Source organism: Thermobia domestica, chromosome 12 (genome assembly GCF_964235325.1).
Source record: "Thermobia domestica chromosome 12, izTheDome1.hap1.1, whole genome shotgun sequence".
Lineage (NCBI taxonomy): Eukaryota > Metazoa > Arthropoda > Insecta > Zygentoma > Lepismatidae > Thermobia > Thermobia domestica.
Window position 1 is genome coordinate 82,293,724 of NC_137465.1, and position 23,824 is coordinate 82,317,547.

Below are 23,824 nucleotides of genomic sequence, written 5' to 3' on the forward strand. Positions count from 1 at the left end.
GCCTTTCTTGCGTATTTACGTCAACCACGACCCAACATCAAACTTATTGTATCTTTGACACATAACTCTAAAGGATATGATGGCCATTTTATTCTTAAATCTTTAGTGGAAGAACATGAATTGAAACCTACTTTGATCTTGAACGGAGAAAAAATTTTAAGCATGAAAGTAAATCACTTATCGTTTATTGACTCCTTAAATTTCATGCCAATGGCTTTAAGTAAATTATCCAAGGCATTTCATTTACCAGCGACCAAAGGATATTTTCCACACTTTTTTATACTGCTGCAAATCAAAGGTATGTGGGAAAATTACCGGACATCCATTATTATGGTGCAGATGAAACGAAAGTGGATGAACGAGAGAAATTCATGACATGGTACAACGAACACCAGAACGATACGTTTATTTTCCAAGAAGAATTGGTGAATTATTGTGTCCAGGTCGTCAACGTACTTCGAATGGCTTGTATATCTTTTATGACCACTTTTGAACAAGAAACTCACGTCAATCCTTTCCTGGAGGCTATCACTTTGGCGAGTGCGTGCAATTTAGTATTTCGACGAAATTTCTTAAAACCCAATACTATTAGCATTCTTCCTGCACGAGGATACCGTCACAGAAACAATCAGTCACGGATTGCTTTGCAGTGGCTTGCCTACATGGAGGAAAAAGAGGGTCATTCAATTCTGCATGCTGCGAGAGGAAAAGAAGTTTATGTTGCTGGTTTTCATCTGGACGGTTACTACAAAGATCCCGACACTAAAGAGGAACACGTGTATGAATTTGAAGGCTGTAGAATTCATGCTTGTACTCTATGTGTCCCTACAGGCCGTGATCAGCCCATTATGAGAACTCCGAAGAAACAATGAATTATCGCTACGAGAGAACACAGCGTAAAATGAAATTATTACGATCCATGGGATATAAAGTACATGAAATGTGGGAATGTGAATTTCGTCAAGTGTTAAAATCCAATCCAGCATTGGCCTCTTCTTTAAGCACACATCCTTATACTAGTAAGACACCATTAAATCCAACAGACAGTTTCTATGGTGGCCGTGTTAATGCCATTAAATTGTATCACGTCGCAAATGAAAATGAATGCGAAGAAATAAAATTCTTGGATATCGTTTCCCTGTATCATTATGTGAATAAATGTGGACGGTATCCAATAGGGCATCCACGAATATATCTACAGGGAGATCCAGAAATTCTCGCCATTCAAGATGTCAACGGATTAGTCAAGTTGAAGATTTTGCCTAGCAGAAATGTGTTTCATCCGGTACTTCCATTTCGCTCAAATAAGAAGTTGTTGTTTCCACTTTGTGCTGCCTGTGCCACAGCATTAAATCAAGATTCTGAATGTACACATACCGACACTGAACGAAGTCTAACAGGAACGTGGGTGTCCTATGAAATTCAAAAAGACATTGAACTTGGGTATCAAGTCATTGAAATTTACGAAATTTGGAATTACGACATCACCGTATATGATCCAGAAACCAAGACTGGCGGATTATTCAGCGAATACATTAACACATTTTTGAAATCGAAGCTGGAAGCTTCTGGATGGCCTGCCAATTGCGTCACCGAAGAAGAAAAGCAGCAGAATATTCAAGTGGTACAACAACGGGAAGGCATAACTTTGGATGCAGCAAATATAATTTCAAATTCAGCACGTCGTAGTCTTGCAAAACTCTGTTTGAATGCCTTCTGGGGACGACTCGCTATAAGAGACAATTTCAGCCAAACGACCATCATTAACGACCCCAAAGAACAGTATCAGAAATTAACTGCTCCAGACATAAAAGTCAACCAAATTTTAGCTGTTAATGATTCGTTGTTATACCTTTATTGGCAGTATGAAGATGATGTTCCAGTACAAAATCACAATGGTAATGTTGTCCTTGGAGCATTTACAACGTGTCAAGCTCGTCTGGAACTCTACAAATATTTAGAATTGCTGCAAGAAAGAGTACTATATTTCGATACAGATTCCGTAATATTCACGCAGCGACCATCACAGCCCACAATAGAACCAGAAGTATTTCTTGGTTCAATGTCAAATGTACTGGAATCAATTGGACCAAAAGCATACATTAAAAAATTCGTGTCTGGTGGCCCAAAACAGTACGCCTTGGAAATCTACGACCCCGATACGAAATCAATCAGTTATGTATGCAAAATTCGTGGATTCACGCTTAATTATACTGCAAGTCAAAAGTTAAATTTCAATAGTCTGGAGCAAATGATCGTAAATCAATCGAGTGAAAATATCTCCATTAGCACGCCGCAAAAAAATTTACAGAACCCACGATCATCAGCTTGTCACAAAACCTGAAGAAAAGAAGTACAGTTTCAACTATAAAAAACGCCGATTAATACCAGACACATACGAGACATTGCCCTATGGGTATAAAAAAGCCAGAACAGAATAACAGCCATATGTTTCCCTAATTCCACCAACATCACTTCCCAAAGACGGGGCAAAGAATCAAGACGGTGCACGGGACATGCTTCAACGATGCACGAGTTCCTTTTGATGCCACAGCGGAGACAAACTCAGATGACATCACCTTGCAGAAACCAGTGGAGAAAAAAAAAGGAATTCAGGTACGTCCCATTTGCTTTTCTTTTTCTCATCTCACTCTCTCTTGATCAGTTAGTTTATGTTAATAATCTGTTTTTCTTCTTTCACAGGAAACAAAATAAATATTACCATGCATATTCATATGTTTTATTTTCTCTTTACAGAATTTGTACCTGTAATGGACACGTCTTCCTTTGAAGAAAAAGAAATTCTGTATTCTATTTCACTTGCTAAAAATAAATGTACAAAAACATGAAAAAAAGTAATTCTGTGTTTTATTTCACATCCTAAAATCAAATTCCTTTCATGTACTGCGATTTCAATTTCTTTTTTCTAAATCAGTTTACCGATAAAATAAAATTTCTATAAAATATTTTATAAAAAAAAATCAAACTAAATTTTTGTTTCAGAACTTTTTTTCGTGTACGAAATAAAAAATTTTGTGTACAAAATAAAATTCTGTTTCAGAAAATTTTTTGTGTACGAAACAAAACTGATTCAGAAAAATTTTGTGTACGAAAAAAAATGTTTTCAGAAAATTTTTTTGGGTACGAAAACAAAATTCTGTTTCAGAATTTTTTTGTGTACAAAACAAAAATTGTTTCAGAAAAAAAATTATGTACAAACAAAATTCTGTTTCAGAAAAAAATTTTTGTGTACAAAATAAAAATCAGTTTCCGTCACGAAACTGCTCCGACTAAATGAATCGATTCATTCTGATAGTGTTGGCAACACTGGAAAATCTCGCCAAGTATCGCTCAGGCACTGAGTTACAGCGAACACAACTAGATTCGAACCAACAACCATAAACGTCTGATTCATCTCTAAATACATCGAACTAAACAATTAGATTATGTTTATACGTTTTAATGCCAATGCTTAGCACTGAGTCAGCAAGGTCTTCCTTTAAGGTCAAAGTCGAACACGAAGTAAAAAAGATGACAACACAGACCTTCTATCTTTCTATATGAAACACAAACCTAGTGTGAAAACTGCTCACACCGAATTATGTAATGTAACATAACCTGTCCATGTTCTTTTCATACGTGAAATTGCTCGCACCGAAGATGGCATGGTGACTCAGCACTTATTTCTGATGTGTGAGGTTTCTGCTTCAATCCGCAAGCAAGTTTATGTTTTCTCATTTCATCATTTCTCATCATCGTTTCAAGGGGAACGTTAATATTTCCTGAAACTAACACCAAGAATCAAACTCGGGACCATTGCATAGTAATCAACACACGTGCACGGTCGCTTACCGCTTGTCTCTAATGTGTGAGGCCCTGCTTCAATCCTCAGCCAAGGAAGTTCAAGTTTTCCCCCATTTCTCATCACCATCGTTTTTGCGGGGACGTTAAATTCAACATTTCCTGAAACTAGTACCAAGAATCGAACTCGGGACGATTGTAAGGTATCCATGTTCACCCCTGAAGCGGAACAAAATGGATCACAAAGTACTTATCAAATTTAAGGGAATAATTTTAAAATACGCCGCCATATAACGTAATAAGGCTCCAAAGGGAACGATGACTCCCAAAAAGTAAACCATTGTACTCTATTATATAACGAAAATGTCTCATCAAAATCATAGGATAAGCTAAAAAAAAGTCCAAATTTTAATATTTTTGTACTCATCAAAGGGAACGAGGTCCTATAACCCCCCCCCCAACTCCTGATGTAAATCAAATGTGATCTTATGTGTCCTGAGTGATCCCTGCCCCCTGAGTAAACATAAGCAAAAATTTTAATAGGTAATGCAATCCAGGGCCAAAACATCTCTAACTCATTCACTATGGTCCATGTGGGGGGTCCCAAAAGTGAAATAAGGTCACCCCGACATCAAACAATCACATTACCTCAAACCAAATACCTCTACTTCATTCGCACGAGTAAGGGACGTGGTGGCTCAGTGGTAGAGCGTTCACCTCTGCTGTATGGGGTCCCTGGTTCAAACCCCGCGAAAGTAATTTTGTGGTGGGCAACATTATGCTCCAATTTTCTCCCATACTTTCATTCATTTTTCATCGTCACCGTCTCCTTTAGCCTAATCGTGGGACGTAAAACTAAAGATTTCATTTGCACCAGTGTTAGTTCATCTCATCAAAGGGATAACAACCAAAAATCAAGTATTCTTCCCAAAGTTCAGCAGCGAAAATAGAACCTACTAATTAACGTGAAATCCGAACCGCATGAGCTTCTTCCGGGAATCGAACCCTGGTCTCCCACGTTAAAGACGCATACGCTAACCGGTTAGCCACAAAGGAACTCCAAAGTTTTCGAGTTTCATATTAATACTAATACTAATTTATACTATTACTGGGGTCTACTAATTCATAATGTAATAGGTCATCAAGAAAGAGATCAAAACCTTGTTTTGGTAATTTTATACCCATAAAAGGGAACGAAACAAGCCATCATAAGTTCCAAGCTAAAAATCCCAGTTCAGTGAAGTCAAACGAACATATTAGCTCGAACCAACTAACTCTAATTGAATCATACCAGTAGAGGTGCGGTGACTCAGTGGTAGAGCGTTCACCTCTGCTGTATGGGATTCCTGATTTAAACACCACGAAAATAGTTTTGTGGTGGGCAACATTATGCTACATTTTTCCCACACTTTCATTCCTTTCTTATCGTCACCGTCTCCTTTAGCCTAGCCGGCATAATCGTGGGACGTAAAACTAAAGATTTCATTTGCACCCGTGTTAGTCCATCTCATCAAAATATAACAATCTCCAAATTTTATGCCATAAAAGGGAACGAAAGCATTCGTAAACCTGTACTATTTCATAACGTAATGAATCATCAAGACCATATTTTTAGTAATTTTAAAGAATCATCATGACCTCTGATCCAATACTCCCAATTCAATGACGTCATAGCAGGACCAAGGTACCTCTGATTCATTTACACCAACGTGCGGCCCCTGAATAGGCATAAGCAAAATTTCAATAGGTGACGCAATCCCGGGCCAAAGCATCCCTGATTCATTCACTATTGTCCATGGGGACCCAAAATTAGATAATCGAGAGTGCGGTAGAGTAACCCCAATACTACTGACATAGGATGCGCAATACGACGTGTAATACTACATTAATTATGTTACCAACAAAAGAAAATTTTACGCTTATGAACACAGTTTTCTTATACTTAGGATTTGATTATTTCATTTTTTTTATTAATAGTTTAATTTTTGAAGCTCGACCTGATTAAGGGGTGCATATAAAGCAACAGCGTGTTGACTTAGAATGGCCCGCCCGACTCGTAATGAAGGGCGGCCTACCCAGCGCTGACCGACGCGAATTGTGCGTTGTTAGGAGGAGAAGAAGCAGTGGAGATTATTTGCTAACAATGAGTTTTTTAGGAATACTTTAGCGTATTTGGATGGTAAGAGTTTCGAAAAGTAAATATATAGATTATTATTGTTTAATTAACCTTTTCAACTACAACAGTGCGCGGATGATAGGTGAGAGTACGAATACCAAATTGATGAGAGAAGCTTTGAGATTGCTTTTATATACGAGGATTTGTTAATAAAATTTAAAGTTAACATTGTTTTTTAATTTCCTCTAAATTTAAAAAATGAGCTTTGGGTTGGTGACACGTCCATTTAGCAACATTTTGTTTTACTCATTATAATTTTCATATTTATAATCCTTTTCCTATGAAATTTATCACAAATATATATTTTCCGATTATACACATAGCATCAGTATTAAAGGTACTTTGCAAAATTATTATCGAATTATATTCCTACAAAAAGACTTCCTAAATATGCTACAATCATTTTAGACATGAGTGTACGTTCTAAAATTACAAAAGCTGATGGTACAAATTTAACTGAAGATGATAGTGCTCCACCAGTTAATAATTTCCTACATTCATTATTTAGTCAAATTGATATTTCTTTAGATGGTAAATTAATTAGTTCTTCATCAGTATCTTATGCTTATCCTGCATACATTGAAACATTATTAAATTATTACTATGATGCTTCTCAAACACATTTAGCTTGTGCTATATGGCATAAAGATACGGCAAAACCTTTTAATAAATTAAATAATACAAATGCTGGTTTTAAAAAACTTGCTAATAAAGTGACAAATAGTAAACCTGTTAAAATGTACTGACGTCTTCATACTGATGTTGCAAGTTTAGACCGTATGCTTCCCAATAAAGTAAGTTGACGTGTAAAGTTACACCTTGGCAAATATAACTTTTGCTTAACGTCTCCTGAAAATACAAGCTATAAAGTTGCACTTGAGGAAGTTATTCTTCATGCACGACGCATTGATGTAGCTGCATATTTAGCTATGCAATTAAATACGCGAATGAAACGGTGAAGTTACCTCTCACAAGAGTGCAGAACTAAAGTGTTACAACCTTGATAATCCCTTCCTGTTCCTAAAGGCCTGGTTATTGGTTTCATCTCCAACACAGCCTTGAATGGGAAATAGCATCTTAATCTCTATGAGTTTCGAAACTTTAACGTTAAAAAACTGCAATTACACGGCTCATATGGGCTTAGTACTTATAGGGCTAATAATGATAGGACTATGAGGATTTAGAGGTGCTCTTACGTTAATGATTGCACACGGCCTGTGTTCTTCGGGGTTATTCGGTCTAGCGAATATTTCCTATGAACGTCTGGGGAGCCGAAGATTATTAATTATCCGGGGCATGTTATCTTTTATGCCAAGCATGGCGTTGTGATGGTTTTTACTAAGAATTGCTAATATAGCCGCACCTCCTACACCAGCGTTTCCCAACCTTTTTCAACTTGCGGCACACTACGGCTGTAACTTGAATTCTTGCGGCACACTCATAGATTATTATTATTATTATTATTATTATTATTATTATTATTATTATTATTATTATTATTATTATTATTATTAGCAAATATAAAATACCATGGTATTTTTCTTCTATGATTACTGATCTCCTTCTCACAGAGATGAAAGCTCGATCACTGGTTTTCCACCCATGCTAATTCATTATGCTTATTTTTTATTCTAATTTTAAAATAGAGAACAATTGCAATAAAATTTAGGACTTAGATTTCTAAAAATACGCTTTCTTTTTCGAAAACTGTATCCAACCTTTCACTAAGAACGAAGATCACTAAATAACGAACGAACAAACGTCTAGTACTTTTAACTTTGCTGTTTTAACCAAAACCAGTGCATATTATTCCAATCACACAGCTTGCGATACATCGAAGTCAAAACACAGCTGTTGAACAAAGTTTTGTTCTGTCATTCACGTGCGAATGAGTGTTCTACGAAAGTTCATTTGACGCGTACCGTACAAGTGCTTCCATTTCTCGGTGTTAGTATGACTCAATTGAAACGTAATATAGCAGCTAACCGTGGAAATGCGTATGAGCCGAAATACTGTCTGCTACACAGTAATAGATGTAGAGTAATATATTACAAGTACAGTAATTTTTTTCCATGGTAGAAATTCATAGTAATGTGAAATACAAAAAATACATTTTTCCTATGTCTTGCAATTTGGTTGCTATAGAATTAATAGTTTTGTTTCGATTTCCTCGCGGCACACTAGCGGTCCATACGCGGCACACCAATGTGCCGCGGCACACCGCTTGGGAAACGCTGCCCTACACTAAATTTATTAGGAGAAATTAGTCTATTAAATAGAGTTGTTGGTTGATCACGGTTATTAGGATTAGCTTTATTTCTTTTATCAGAGCTGCATATAGCTTGTATTTATATTCATATACGGAACACGGCATGCCTTATTCTAATTTGTATTCTTGTTGAGGGGGTAGTGTACGAGAATATTTATTATTAATATTACATTGATTGCCTCTAAATTTATTAATCTTTTTTGCAGGGCCGAGATTTTTATGATTGTAGTTGCTTGAGTAGTTTAGAATGACAATCTTAGCTTGTGGTGCTAAAGAATGTTTAATTATCCTCAGGTCGTGGTTTGACCTTTTTCAATTTGTGTGACTAGGTTTTTTTTTTTTTTTTTGAATATAATGAGTATTTTCTTATTTGTGATGGGCTTGAATTTTTAATAGATATAGTGTATTTATTGAGTGAGAAGTTATTTCTTTTAATAGAAATATATGGTCTAGGAATTAATTCGTGCGGTTGGTACGCACACATTGAAGCTGTAGTACAAACACAAAATACATAAATACCTTAAGAAAAATATTGTCCATCGCTAGCCACCACTTTCGCCCATCTGTCAGGCAATGTACAGATTCCGTGGCGAAAGAAGTCCTCATCCTTGGAAGCGATCCTGTCAGAGACCCATGTTTCGATATCTTCTGAAGAAGTAAACCGCTGTCCAATCAAATCGTTGTTCATGCAATCGAACAAGTAGTAGTCCGAAGGAGCAACGTCTGGTGAATACGGCGGGTGGGGTAAAACTTCCCATCCGACATTTTCTAAATAGGTTTTGACCGGTTTTGCGACATGTGGGCGAGCGTTATCATGTTGAACAATAAGTTTATCATGTCTGTTCTCCCATTCTGGTCGTGTTCTGGCCAGAGCTTGCTACAAACGCATTAATTGTCGTCGATAACGTTCTCCATTCATAGTTTCACCCGGTTGCAGCAGCTCATAGTACACCACACCTTTCATATCCCACCATATGCACAGCATAACCTTTGCACAGTGAATATCTCGTTTTGGTTGTGATGGACCTGGTTCACCTGGTTTCACCCAAGCCTTTTTTCGTTTAGGGTTCTCGTAATGGATCCACTTCTCATCACCCGTAATAATTCGATGCAGAAACCCCTTTCTGCTCTGTCGTTAAAGCAGCAATTCGCAAATGGTTTTTCGTCTTTCAACGTCTCTGTCTTTCAATTCATGTGGAACCCAATGAGACATCTTTTGAATCATTCCCATGGCTTTCAAGCGTTTGGAGACTGTTGTTTGATCAACGCCTAATGCTGCTGCAAGTTGTTCCTGCGTTTGACACGAATCCTGCTCGAGCAATGCTGTCAATTCTTCGTCTTGAAATTTTTTTGGCTGTCCAGCTCGCTCTTGGTCTACCAAGCCGAAATCACCACTTCTAAACCGTGCAAACCACTTCTGACACGTTCGCTCAGCTAGAGCATGGTCACCATACACTTCCACCAAAATACGATGACTTTCAGTCGCACTTTTCTGCATGTTAAAGTAATGCAGCAGGACACCCCGCAAAAACACTTTATCAGGCACAAATTGCGCCATGTTCACTTAACTACAAACTGGTGTTGTTGACGCTTTAATCCACTGCCCTATACTACGAACGATACGCGATGACAGGGGTTTGCAACACATGTGTGGATACACGGAACTGTGGGACGCTCCGTTCGTTGCGCCATCTCTTGTCCACCCGCACGAATTAATTCCTAGACCAAATAAAATTATTATGACTCTTTTATTTGACTGAATATCATTTATATTTATAAGATTTGTACTTTATATTTCTAGAAGAGTGATTTATTATAGTGAACAATATATAGGCTCTGAGCGGTACCTTAATCGATTTATTATACTTGTGCTCATGTTTGTTCTTTCAATAGTTTTACTAATTATTTCCCCTAATTTAATTAGAATTCTCCTTGGGTGGGATGGATTAGGATTAGTGTCATATTGTTTGGTTATTTATTGTGAAAATGTTCGATCTTATAACGCCGGCATATTAACGGCTCTTTCTAATCGAATTGGGGACGTAGCAATTTTGTTAGCTATTGCTTGAATACTGAATTACAGTAGCTGAAGTTACGTCTTTTATTTATATAGAGTTTTAAGTAACAATGAAATAATAATTATTTCTAGTTTAATTATTTTGGCAGCAATAACAAAAAGTGCAAAATTCCTGTTTCCCCATGATTGCTGCGGCGATGGCTGCGCCAACCTGCATTGGTTCATTCTTCTACTCTTGTAACAGCGGGGGTTTATTTGTTGATTCGCTTTAGAGATGTTTTATTAAATGTATATGCAGGAGACGTGTTACTTTTATTGTCGGACCTAACAATATTTATAGCAGAGATTGGTGCTAATTATGAATATGATTTAAAGAAGGTTATTGCATTGTCTACACTAAGTCAGCTTGGCCTTATAATAATGATTCTATCTATAGGGTCCCCTGTATTAGCTCTTTTCCATCTACTAACGCATGCTTTGTTTAAGGCATTACTTTTTTTGTGTGCAGGAGCAATTATGGCGTGGGAGATACGCAAGATATTCGTGGAGTAGGAGCACTTGTAGGTCAAATGCCTCTTACTTTATCTTGCTTGAATGTAGCTAATCTAGCATTATGTGGGATGCCATTTTATAGCAGGGTTTTATTCTAAGGACTTAATTTTGGAGGTTTCTTCTTTATCTTTAATTAATGTAGTTAGTTAGTTCTTATTTTTTTTTCTACGGGCCTAATTGTATGTTATTCTGTACGTTTAAGATTTTATTTGACAGGCAGGGGCTTTGGAGGAGCCAATATTCATTGTATTAGTGATAATGAGGGTTGGACTATATGTAAGGGGATATTAGGGCTAGTGGTAATAGCAATTTTGGGAGGAGCGACATTGAGTTGATTAATTTTTCCGAGTGTTAATTGTATCGTGTTGACCTTACCTTTAAAGACAGGTGCTTTACTTGTTAGAGCAGTCGGCCTATGGGTCGGCATTTTATTATCTAGTTATTCTATTGGTTAACCCTTAAGGTGTGTGAAGTTTTATTTTAGTTCTACAATAATAGGAAGTTTATGATTTTTACCTTATCCCTCAACAAATTATATCATAAAGTTGCCTTTACATATAGGAGGTACATATTATAATAATATTGATCAAGGATGAAGTGAATATGTTGATGCTCAGGGTATATATGACAGCTTTAAGGATGGTTCAATATTGATTCAACAATCACAGGATAATTTGTTTAAAATGTATTTATAATCTTTTTAATCTTTACCATTTTCTTTGTTTCTTTATGTTTGTATATTTACGTAGCTTATCTTGAAAGCATAGTATTGAAGATACTAAGAAGAGTATAACTCCGTGAATAGTACTCCCTAAGAAGAGCACTCTCCTTTTTACCTCGAAAAGGTAATGTAATACTATTATACTAAGGGGGCTATGGTGATTTAATGTTAAGAGATGTTAACGGTATAATGCTCTAAAGACAGAAGTTAGCAGCTTCTTCTTGAATATTCACATCTCCTAAGTTGGGGAAGTAGGGTCCCAGTAATATCATTAAAAGTGAAATGCCTCTTTTTGACTTCAACTAAGCAAATAGGGGTCAAAGGGACCAAAAGTTCAGGTCGAAACTGAGTGCAATTTTTGCTTCCTATTTGAGATAAGTTGTCAACAACACCTTTTGGAAGCAACCCAAATATTATACTTAACTATTATCCCTATTGTTTAGTCAACTCACGTTAATGATTCTTGGTTTCATTCGTGATAAAGTCCTATGAGAAGAATTACTAAAAATGTTAGTCTGACGAGGGATCAGGATAATGCATTAGTGTTATTGATGGTGATTGTTATTGGTAAAAGAAGGGCGATTTCTACATCAAAGATGAGAAAAATTACTGCAATAGGAAGAGTCGTAGGGAAAAGGGAATTCAAGCAGATGATTTAGGATCAAATCCACATTCAAAGGGGGAACTCTTTTCTCGGTCATTAATAGCCTTCTTGGAAAGGAGACTTGAAACGGCTATAACAATTAAACAAATGATAATAGTTAATAGAGCGGTAGTTATAATCGTATTAATTGTCTAATTCATTAGGATGATCATTTTGATTGGAAGTCAAATATACTTTATATATTAAATAGGCTATCTTCCTCATCAATAGATGGAAATATAAAGGAATAATCATACACCATCGACAAAGTGTCAATATCAGGCAGCGGCTTCAAATCCAAAATGGTAAATAGGAGAGAAATGTGATAGAAGATGGCGTAATAAGCAGGTGGCTAGAAATGTAGAGCCAATAATAACGTGTAGGCCATGGAAGCCCGTTGCCATGAAAAATGTTGATTCATATACAGCGTCTGCGATGGTGAATGGGGCTTCATAATATTCATATGCTTGTAAGGCAGTAAAGTATAGTCATAAAAGGATTGTGAGTAGTAGACCTTGTGTAGCTTGAGTGTGATTGGCTTCTATTAGGCTGTGATGTGCCCATGTTACAGTGACCCCTGAGGCCAGCAGAATTGCGGTATTGAGTAGAGGGATGTGTCTTGTGTTGAATAGCACAATTCCGGCAGGAGGTCAGAATGACTCAATTTCTACGGTTGGGACTAGTCTACTATGGATAAAGGCTCAAAAGAACTAAACAAAGAAGAATACTTCGGAAATAATCAATAGAATTATACCTTATCGAAGGCCTAATGTAACTTGAATAGTGTGTAATCCTTGATATGTTCCTTCACGGGTTACGTCTCGTCATCATTCAATTATAGTTAGTAATGTGATTAGTATACCGAGGAAGAACAAGGAGGGATCGTATTGGTGAAATCATTTAGTAAGGTCCGTAGGTGTAATCAAGGCTACTAGGGCCCCAGTAAGTGGTCAGGGGCTCTGATCAACAAGGTGGTAGGGGTGATTTTGTGGTGCTGACATAAGTAACTTCTCTTGAGTATAGGGTAACTAAGACTGCGAATACATAAGATTGAATTACAGCAACAGCAGATTCTAGTATTAATAAGGTAATTTGTCCAATTATTAATAATGAAAGCATGGAGAGAGATAAGGAAGGTCCTGTGTTACCTAGTAATGTTAGTAGAAGGTGGCCCGCAATTATATTTGCATTCAGCCGTACAGCCAGGGTTCCTGGTCGGATGATATTACTGATTATTTCAATCCATACTATGAATGGCATAAGGGGGCGGGAGTTCCGAAAGGAACGAGGTGAGCAAATATGTGTTGGGTGTGATTAACTCAACCATAAATCAAAAAACTTATTCATAGAGGAAGAGCTAGGGTTAATGTAAAGGTTAAATGACTAAAGCTGGTAAATACATAGGGAAATAGACCTATGAAGTTGTTAACTAAGATGAAGGAGAAAAAGGAGATAAAGAGGAAAGTTCTTCCTTGATGGCTAGTAGGACCAAGAATGGTCTTGAATTCCTTCTGAAGGGTTAAGGTGATTTTACTTCATAGAATGTTTGATCGTCCAGGAAGAAATCAGAATGGGATTGGAATGATTAGAAGCCCAATTACTGTTCTAAGCCAGTTGAATTGAGGTGTTTATAAGTGAGGTAGAAGGGTCAATGGTCGAGTATGGTTTGTTATCATTTTCAGGTTATAGTTGTTTTTTTGATATTAGTGCTGTCTAAAACAGGACATTGCGTGTCTGAATTAAAGTATATAATGGATGCAAATAGAAGGAGCATAAAGAGAATATAATAAATAATATGAGCCATTTTAGGGGAGATATTTGAGGCATAGAAAGATACTATTAATAGTAATTTAAGCTTGACATGCTGATGTTATATTTTAACTATTTTTTCTCATTGGAAGTAATTGTTATTTTACTATCTTTTGGTTTAAGAGACCATTGCTTACTTTCAGCCATCCAATGAAAGCTCTTGTATTATTTTTGTTATTCAGTTAATAAATACTGAATGAGGACAGGCTTCAACAATAATCGGCATAAAGCTGTGATTTGCCCCACAAATTTCTGAGCAATGATCAAAGAATAGGCCCGTGCGTGTAATATTAGCTGCTACTTGATTTAGGCGCCCTGGTGTGGCATCTGCTTTGATTCCAAATGCGGGTATAGCCCATGAGTGGAGAACATCTGCAGCAGTAATCAGCATACGAATATCAATATTAATAGGTAATGCAATACGATTATCTACATCTAGTAGACGAAATGAATTTGGATTTATTTCATTAATAGGAATTATATAGGAAACGAACTCTGTTAAGGAGAAGTCGGAATATTCGTAGCTTCAATATCATTGATGTCCAATTCTTTTAAGGGTAATTGCTGGTTGATGAATTTCATCAATTAAATATAAGAGTCGGAGGGAGGGAAGGGCAATGAAGATTAGTGTAATGGCAGGCAGGATTGTTCAAATGGTTTCTAGGGTTTGTCCTTCGAGTAGGTTGCGATTAGTATATGTATTTGGTAAGAGGGATGCTAGTAAATAGCCTACAAGGACTAATTATAGTTACGATAAGTATTGTGTGGTCGTGAAAAATATTATTTGTTCTATTACAGGGGAAGCGGTATCCTGGAGACCTAGTTGATTTCAAATGGCCATTTCTAAGAAAGATGATTATTATCTTATATTTGGGGCTTAGACCCAATGTACTTATTTGCCACCTTAGAAATTTGTTAATAGGGGAAGTTCTGCATAGCTATGTTCTGCAGGAGGCAAGTTTTGGAATCATTCTAGAGATGTTGTTTGTTGGTCTGAAAAGATTACTGGTCGAGCTCTTGCGAAGGCCTCTCATATAATAATTACGAGTATTAAGACGGCAACAAAGGGGAGGAATGAGCCTACGTTTGAAGCTATATTTCATGTAGTATAAACGTCAGGATAATCTGAGTACCGACGAGGCATTCCTCTTAGACCTAAGAAATGTTGGGGGAAGAATGTAATATTTACTTCTATAAATATTACTAGGAATTGAATTTTCAATCAAGTTGGGTTTATTGTTGTCCCTCTAAATACAGGGAATCAATGAATAAGGCCTGCTATAATAGCAAACACGTCACCTATAGATAATACGTAGTGAAAATGCGCTACTACATAGTAAGTATCATGTAAAACAATCTCTAGGGATGAATTTGCTAGTACAACTCCAGTGAGGCCACCTACAGTGAATAGGAAAATGAAGCCTAAAGTTCATAGGATTGAGGGCGAGTAAGTTATTTGGGCCCCGCGAAGTGTGGCAATTCATCTAAATACCTTGATTCCTGTGGGCACAGCAATGATTATTGTGGCAGCAGTGAAGTAGGCACGAGTATCAACGTCTATGCCGACAGTAAATATGTGGTGGGCCCACACAATAAATCCTAAGAATCCAATTGCTAATATAGCATAAATTATTCCTAGGACACCAAAAGTTTGCTTTTTACCACTTTCTTGAGTTACAATATGTGAAATTATACCAAATCCTGGGAGAATTAAAATATAAACTTCAGGGTGACCAAAGAATCAGAATAGGTGTTGATATAAAATAGGGTCTCCTCCTCCGGAAGGATCGAAGAAGGAAGTGTTGAGGTTTCGGTCAGTTAAGAGTATTGTAATGGCTCCCGCTAATACAGGAAGAGATAGTAGAAGTAATACAGCAGTAATTACTACAGATCAGACAAATAATGGTATTCGTTCTAAAGTCATTCCGGGGGTTCGCATATTGATTAGAATTGTAATAAAGTTTACCGCCCCAAGGATTGAGGATACACCAGCTAAGTGAAGAGAGAAAATGGAAAGGTCAACAGAGGCTCCAGCGTGAGCAATGGCACTGGAAAGTGGAGGACACACAGTTCAACCAGTTCCTGCACCACTTTCTACAATTCTTCCAGTTAATAGTAAAGTTTAATGAAGGGCGAAGTAATCAAAATCTTATATTATTTAGGCGGGGGAATACTATATCAAGTGCTCCTAGTATTAAGGGAACTAGTCAATTACCAAATTCCCCAATCATAATTGGCATAACTATGAAGAAAATTATAATGAAGACATGGGCAGTGACAATTACGTTGTAAATTTGGTCGTCTCTAATTAGGTTGCCGGAGCGTCCGAGCTCTGCGTGAATAGGAAAGCTTAGTGATGTGCCTACTATTGCCGCCCAAGCCCCAAGAATTAAGTATATTGTATTCTTGTCTTTATGGTTTGTAGAAAATAATCATCGTTGCAAAGGAAATAGGATGGCCGAAATATTAGGCGATGGATTGTAAATCTATTTATGGTGTAGTAAACCTCCTGTTAGGTTTTATAGTCAATATTTGTGATGTCGGACTACAATTCCGGAGTAGTAGTTAATATACTAAGACCTAAATGTTGCTTTTACTTACGCCTTTGAAGGCCACTAGTTTTTTTTTAACTTAAAGTCTTTGTTTAAAGTATGTTGACTGTTAGTGGCAAGATAATTATTCCTCTTAGTGAAGCAATAATGAATGTTGATCTAATTAAGGTTTTCTTCGGTAAAGATGTTCATGTTTGGTTACGGTGGTTAATAATGAAAGCAACGTAAGCAATTCGTATGTAGTAAAAAAAACAGTAATTAGTGCTGTTATTACTATTAAGATGAGAATAATAAATGATATTTGTTCAGCAGTTTTTATACTAATAATTCACTTAGGTAAGAAGCCCAAGAATGCGGGGAGGCCTCATAAGAACAAGAGGCTAGTAAAAATGGCTAATTTTGTTGTTACAATAATTTTATTGGAGAAAGTTTGATTAATATGGAATATTTTGTTTATTGCGAAAAGAGTGACTGCTATCGCCGAAAGTAAGGCATAAAATAGAAAGTAGAAAGATCATGTTATATCACTTAATAATAAAGCTATGAGCATTCAGCCAGTATGATTGATTGATGAGAATGCTATAATTTTACGGAGTGATTTTTGATTTAGGCCCCCAATTGAGCCTACAATTAGAGATAAAATTAGGGTTAGGCAAATTAAGTTTGTAGGAGTTAAACTATAGGAAAGGAGGCCAAGGGATGCTAATTTCTGCCATATTATTAAGATAATGCAGTCTATTCAGAGCATGCCCTCTATCACTTCTGGTATCCAAAAGTGAAGGGGGGCAGCCCTATTTTACATAGTAGAGAGATGGAGATTAGGTAATATCAGTTTGCAGTCCTATGTAAAGTAAAATGATTGCTATTAGAAGCAAGGATCTTGCAATAGCTTGGACTAAAAATATTTTAGAGCAGATTCGGTATGACGTTGATTGTTGGTCTTTGAAATTTGGGGGATAAATTATAGGAGATTAATTTCAAGGCCAATTCAAGTACCAAATCATGATGAGAAGGTTAGGGAAATAAGAGTCCCTAGGGTAAGTGTTGTGGAGAATAATAGAGTTTTAGAGTTAGTGAGCATTAAAAAAAGGAGAGTAAATCTTCATATGCGGGGTATGAGCCCACTAGCTTACCTTAGCTTATCTTTCTACATCTTAGTGTATGATGCACGTTGATTTTTGATGTCAAGAGTGAAAGTTTGATTCTTTTGGATGTAATAAGAGTATATTGAAATACTTGATTTATCCTATCACGATAATCCTTTAATCAGGCATCTTATTATTTAATTGTTATTTATAGCGGTATATGGGAGTTTAAATAGATCAATGTTATTTTATAGTAACTAGATTTACGAGTATTATACGTTAATAATAAATAAAACTTGAAAATCTATTAAATATTCTTAATTAGCCGGTGATACCGGCTAAAGGTATATTAATAGGCTTAACGTATCCATTAAGTGCTAGTTTTTACCGCATATGTGTAGAGAGAAAATAAATATACTTGTAAAGGATACTATTCTGTTTGGAGGAAAAAAAAACAAAATTGTATTCTTACAAGGCGGAAAATAGGGTTCATTTAATACTAATTCTTATCAATTAAAGTTAAAGATATAACTAATAACTATTTCTTTTAGCATTATGAGTTAATAGTAAAGTATTATCCTGGCTTTTCTTCCCTTATTTATCTGGCTGTACATATAACCTTTTGGGTGAGAGAGTAAGTTGTTGACCTTGAGGGTGAATAATGAAACTAATTGGTCGCAGTACTTGTTTTTGTTTATTAATGAGTGTTTGAAGAAGTTAAGGTTTAAGAAGACCCGGCGAAATTCGTGCCAGCTGCCGCGGTGAGACGAGGGGGTCGGAGGGAAGGTAAATGGTTAGGGTGTAGTTATAAATATGAATTGAAGGGCTTTATATTTTTATTTTTAGGTGAAATTATCATTTGGAGTAATAAGTTCTGTGTTTGAGGCTATGAAATTATTTGTTAGACTAGGATTAGATACCCTATTATTTTTAATGTAAAATGGAATACCTGGGTAATAGCAGTTATGTTTTCGAAACTCAAAGGATTTGACAGTCTTTTAGACTATTCAGAGGAATCTGTCCCGTAATCGGCAATCCACGATATATTTTACTTGCTGTCGTATTGCAGTTTGTATACCGCCGTAGTTGATGGTATTAAGGAGAAATTAAGTACCTTCAGTGTCTTTATTGAGAGAGACTTCAGGTCAAGTTGCAGCTTATTAGTAAGAGGAGATGGATTACAATAAAGTGTTTATACGGATTTTAATATGGAAATTATTTAAGTGAAGGTGGATTTGAATGTAATAGTTATGTTGCTAACAAGAGTAGGGCTCTAAGATACACATCGCCCGTCGCTCTCATTTGCTTAGAAGAGGTAAGTCGTAACATGGTGGGTGTACCGGAAGGTGTGCCTAGATTGGATAATTACAAAATAGAGCTTGTTAGTTGAGCTATTCGTTTACATCGAAGGGGTTTCTGTGCAATTCAGATTATTTTGATTGAAATAAGTACTTATTATTGTTGTTATTATCAATTATGTTAAGTGAATCAACTTGAAATTGATGTTATTGTATAGGGAGTAGAATTAATTTGTTAGAATTATAGTTAATTAGTACCGTAAGGGAATGTTTAGAAAAGTGAAATTTTTTTTTAGAGAAGAAGACATGGAGTGTTGTACCTTCTGTATCAGGGAACACTGAATAATATTGTTATATAATTATTTCCCGAAACGGAAAGAGCTAAGATAATGCGATATTATAGGTAGCATATTATTTATTAATTCTATTTTAGTGGTGAAATGCCTTTCGGTTTCCATTATATCTGGTTGTCACATTTAATTCAGCTGCGGCTAGCTTGTTATGAATTTAATTTTGTTGTAGTTTGGTCGTAAGTAATAGTAAGGGGGATTTGCTTCTTACTTTTGTTATTTATAATGTGGTATCGTACTTAATGAAAAATGTGGGCTTAGAAGTAGCTATCATTTGTAATTTTGTTATAAATTATTTGAGCTATTTATTATATTTTGTCACATTTAATTTATTATTGTACTTTTATCTTGAATTATTTGAGATAATTTATAATGGTCTTATTAGTATACTAAGGAGAATAAGTAAAGGAATTCTTCAAAATTTTCCTCCGCCTGTTTATCAAAAACATGCCCTTTTGTTAAAATATAAGGTCTGACCTGCGCAGTGAGAGTTTAAACGGCCGCGGTATCTTGACCGTGCAAAGGTAGCATAATCATTAGTTCTTTAATTGTGGGCTTGTATGAAAGGTTGGACGAGTGGAAGACTGTCTTTATTTGTAATGTTGAATTTTACTTTTGAGTGAAAAAGCATAAATGATTTAAGAGGACGATAAGACCCTGTAGATCTTTATATTTAAGTAGTAATTTATGTAGTTGATAGTAAATGTAATTTAATTATTATATTATTGATAATAAACTATTTAATTATTGTGTTGGGGCGACGAGAAGATAAATAAACTGTTTTGAGATTATTACTTTTGAGTATTTTTATGATCCTTTATTAATGATTATTAGACTAAGTTACCTCAGGGATAACAGCGCAATTTTTTTTGAGATTTCATATCGACAAAAGAGATTGCGACCTCGATGTTGGATTAAGATTTTATCTAGGTGCAGAAGCTTAGCGTATAGGTGTGTTCGATCTTTAAAATCTTACATGATCTGAGTTCAGATCGGCGTGAGCCAGATCGGTTTCTATCCCTTATTTTGGAATAGTACTTTAGTACAAAAGGACCAAGTTCTAATAATATTTATCGTTGAGGAATAAAATTAATTAGTAATTACTTTGGCAGATAAGTGCATTAGATTTAGGATCTAATAATGGATGAGGTGAGTCTAGGTAATAGTATATTATGATTATGTCATAGGCGTAATTTGTTATTTGATTTTGATTATCTGTGTTTTAATTGGAGTTGCATTTTTAACTTTATGAGAACGGAGGGTTTTAGGTGATATTCAGATTCGACGTGGGCCCAATTAGGTATATATCTGTGGTCTACCTCAGCCTTTTGCGGATGCAATCAAGTTGTTTACTAGGGAGCAGGTTTTTCCTACTATGTCTAATTATTATCCTTATTATTTAGCTTCTGCTTTTAGTTTACTTTTGTCCTTGTTGGTGTGATTAAGAATTCCTTACTTAAGTATTATGTTGACTTTTTCTTTGGGTTTATTATTTTTTTGTTGTACTAGAATAGGAGTGTATACTGTAATGATTGCTGGATGATAATCTGATCCTGATTTTAATAATGATTTATACCTTCTAAGTTACTATAGTCCGATTTCAGGTACTGGTATATATTATAAAAATTATTGGCATAGTGGTACTCTTGATGAATATCGAAATAGATATGCTCTGTATGCTTTTATTCTGTCTCCAACAGCAACTTTAGGTGACAATACATGGGATGTAGTACGTGATTCCCCTGAAAATTTAAAACTCATTTTGACAAACTCTAACAGAACCTGTTGCATGCAATATGTATGCACATTTTGATTCCTTAGCACAAGTAGACAAAGATAAAATTATGCATACTGATAACACCTTCTAATTTATTCAGTTGAGTATAATAAGGATTGTTGTGCACTTCTCTGCTTTCCATAATAATGATGATAAATTTATTGTATTGTAAAGGAGCTAGCAATTGTCCAATAGATTGTTCAAGTATTCTGCATTGTTTTCACATTCACAAGTGTGCACATTACAAATATCGTTTCGGACAATATAAGTGCAGTTTCATGAAGCATTACTGTATACTGAACATGTAAAAGTGTATGATTATGTTTCAAATGTGAATATCAGTGATAATTACATACCTACTACAATTAGGAAAAAAATCTTCATCATCTATAGTGACGAATTGTTAAAACTGTTACTAGCTGATAAAGTGACTGGTGGAAGTGTCACTGCGATTTATCCTCTTGATAGACTTGCTGCAATTGTAGAACTACCTGCTGCACTACTAATTAATCTTCATACATCCGATTCAACTGAATCGCATTGAGGTGCAGTGTACATCGATGAGAAAAATCAACGATATTACTTTGATAGTCTTGCTATGGACATCCCGAAGAAAATAAGAAACCTTTTATCAAAAATACTAAGATATATATTTCAAATAATCGACAATGTCAAGACGATGACTCGGTGTTGTGCAGATATTTTGTTTTTTCCTTTTGCATATTGTTCGTACTCTATCATCTCAAACATAGTTAAAAATCTTTAACAGGAAAAATTTGAAAGAGAATGATATAATTTATAAACATGTAAACAAAATTTTAAAAAGAAAACAAATATTTTTTATTTTTATTATATATATTACAATTTTTTATTTTTATTATATATACACAAGTTTTTAAATTAAATTTTTTCAAATTTCCAATAATTGTTTTTAAAAATACTTTCCTGCATTTATTTACAATTCCTAAGAAAAACGTTAAAATCTTCATAATGCATCAGTTAATGCTGTTGATCTTTATTATTTCCACCAATAATTCAAGTGTTGAGCATCACTATATTCGCATCCTGATTTCTTTACAATATTTGTGTCAAAAGAACAACATTCATTAAATAGATTTTCACACAATTCATTTAATGATGGACATTGTTTTGTTTCTATATCAATAACATTATCTAATGAAAAAATTCTTAATCCAGAGATTTCTCTAAACGTTTACAATAAAAGGTTGCATTCTTTGCACTAATTCTAATACAAAGTTGCGTATGAATGATACAGTATATCCAGTTTTGCTATCCCACTTCAAACCATGTAAATTTATTGTTAACAAATCAATTTCTTTTTGGCAACCTAATGACAATAAATTATATTCTATTGGAGATTTACCAAGCAATGGAAATTTACTGCATTATCACATGCGGTTACACAAAACCCACGAATAATAAATTCGTTGTGACATTTTAAAACGTTGAATATCAATAATATATTGATTTCAGCATGGTGAAATTTTATTTGTGCGCTGAATGTATAAGGGTATAATTTGTGCAACAAATTCTGTACTTTTTAAAAGATCACAAGTTTTCCGCATAATGCAAATAAATGAGATTTCATTATGTTCTTGTCCAAACACTTCAAAAAGTTCACTAAGAGTTTTATCAAAAGATAAGTACTTCGCTGTAAATGTTCTAGTATTATGAAGATGAGTGCAACCATGAAGAATATATATCGTGCATTCCACACATTGAATTGGATTATTATTACGTAAGTATATTTTTATTTTTTAATACACAAATTACATTAGTATTTTCAGCAGTACATAACACACATGAAACACTAGCACTAATAGAATACATTTTTTTAAATCCGGAATGTCGGATTTCCGACTGTCTTTTGTTAATAAAACGTGCAGTAATTCCTGGTGATAGTCTGTGTCATTTAATAATTTCACATATGTTTCATAGAATTTTTGTCTTGTTAATATTCCAATAATACGTGTGTTTGCATAGAGGTAAAACACATCTTCTTCAACACTAGGGCTTGCTTTAATACTCGAAACACGAGTCTGCAATGACTTTAGAACTACATTCATAAAATCATAAACATAATCATGATATGACCCTTCTCTACATTCGTCGCATATGAATGTATCGTTGAAATCCCATTTTTCAATAGCCTTCTTTACACATTCCCGGTTCACTTTTTGAGTATTACAACAACAGTCTAAATTCCAAAATCTCGATGTTCTTGGTAATAGAGGCGGAGATGACGGTGAGATTTCTTAAACTGGTGGGTTACCACTGGTGATTCTATTGTATCAATATCAAATTATTCATCTGACGATCATTCGTATATTTCTGATTCAGTATCAGATGATGATGTTTCAATATTACTATTCCAATTGTCCTTTTTTCATAGCACTGCATGATGTATCACTATATATTTTTCTCTTATAACCTGTATTTAAAGTATTTTCACACACACAAGTTAATCACGTGCTCACCTTAGGCAGCGCCAAACTTATTTTCTACTAGTTGCCGGCATTCTCTGATGTCTACCCACTGTCACGCCAAACATCTTTGCTAATGCATCGGTGGCATTCTGCGATGTTACGTAGTGTTAAGGTCAATACCCTACGCCACCAACTTTCACTTCGGTCCATCTATCCGGGTTCCGAAAATCCGCGAAATCTTCAGGTAGTCTCCTGACTTCGGCCAAGAAGGACCTATGAGAAAAATGCTCCGCATTATGCCACAACTTCTTAATATGTTCACACTCA

At 35.4% G+C, this 23,824-nt stretch overlaps 1 protein-coding gene across 8 annotated transcripts in view; it reads right to left on the bottom strand.

The window, feature by feature from the left end:
- Positions 1-23,824, bottom strand: part of LOC145666536 (zwei Ig domain protein zig-8-like) — a 1,346,876-nt gene that overhangs the window by 406,465 nt on the left and 916,587 nt on the right. Inside the window, exon 7 of one of the 8 annotated variants that reach the window (XM_081733850.1) lies at positions 13,437-23,770. The exons of the other annotated variants lie outside the window; for them this stretch is intronic. Coding sequence (XP_081589976.1) covers positions 23,671-23,770 — 100 coding nt within the window. The 3' untranslated portion in view covers positions 13,437-23,670. Of the gene's footprint in view, positions 1-13,436; positions 23,771-23,824 lie in introns of those variants that run through there. 8 annotated transcript variants of the gene reach the window in all.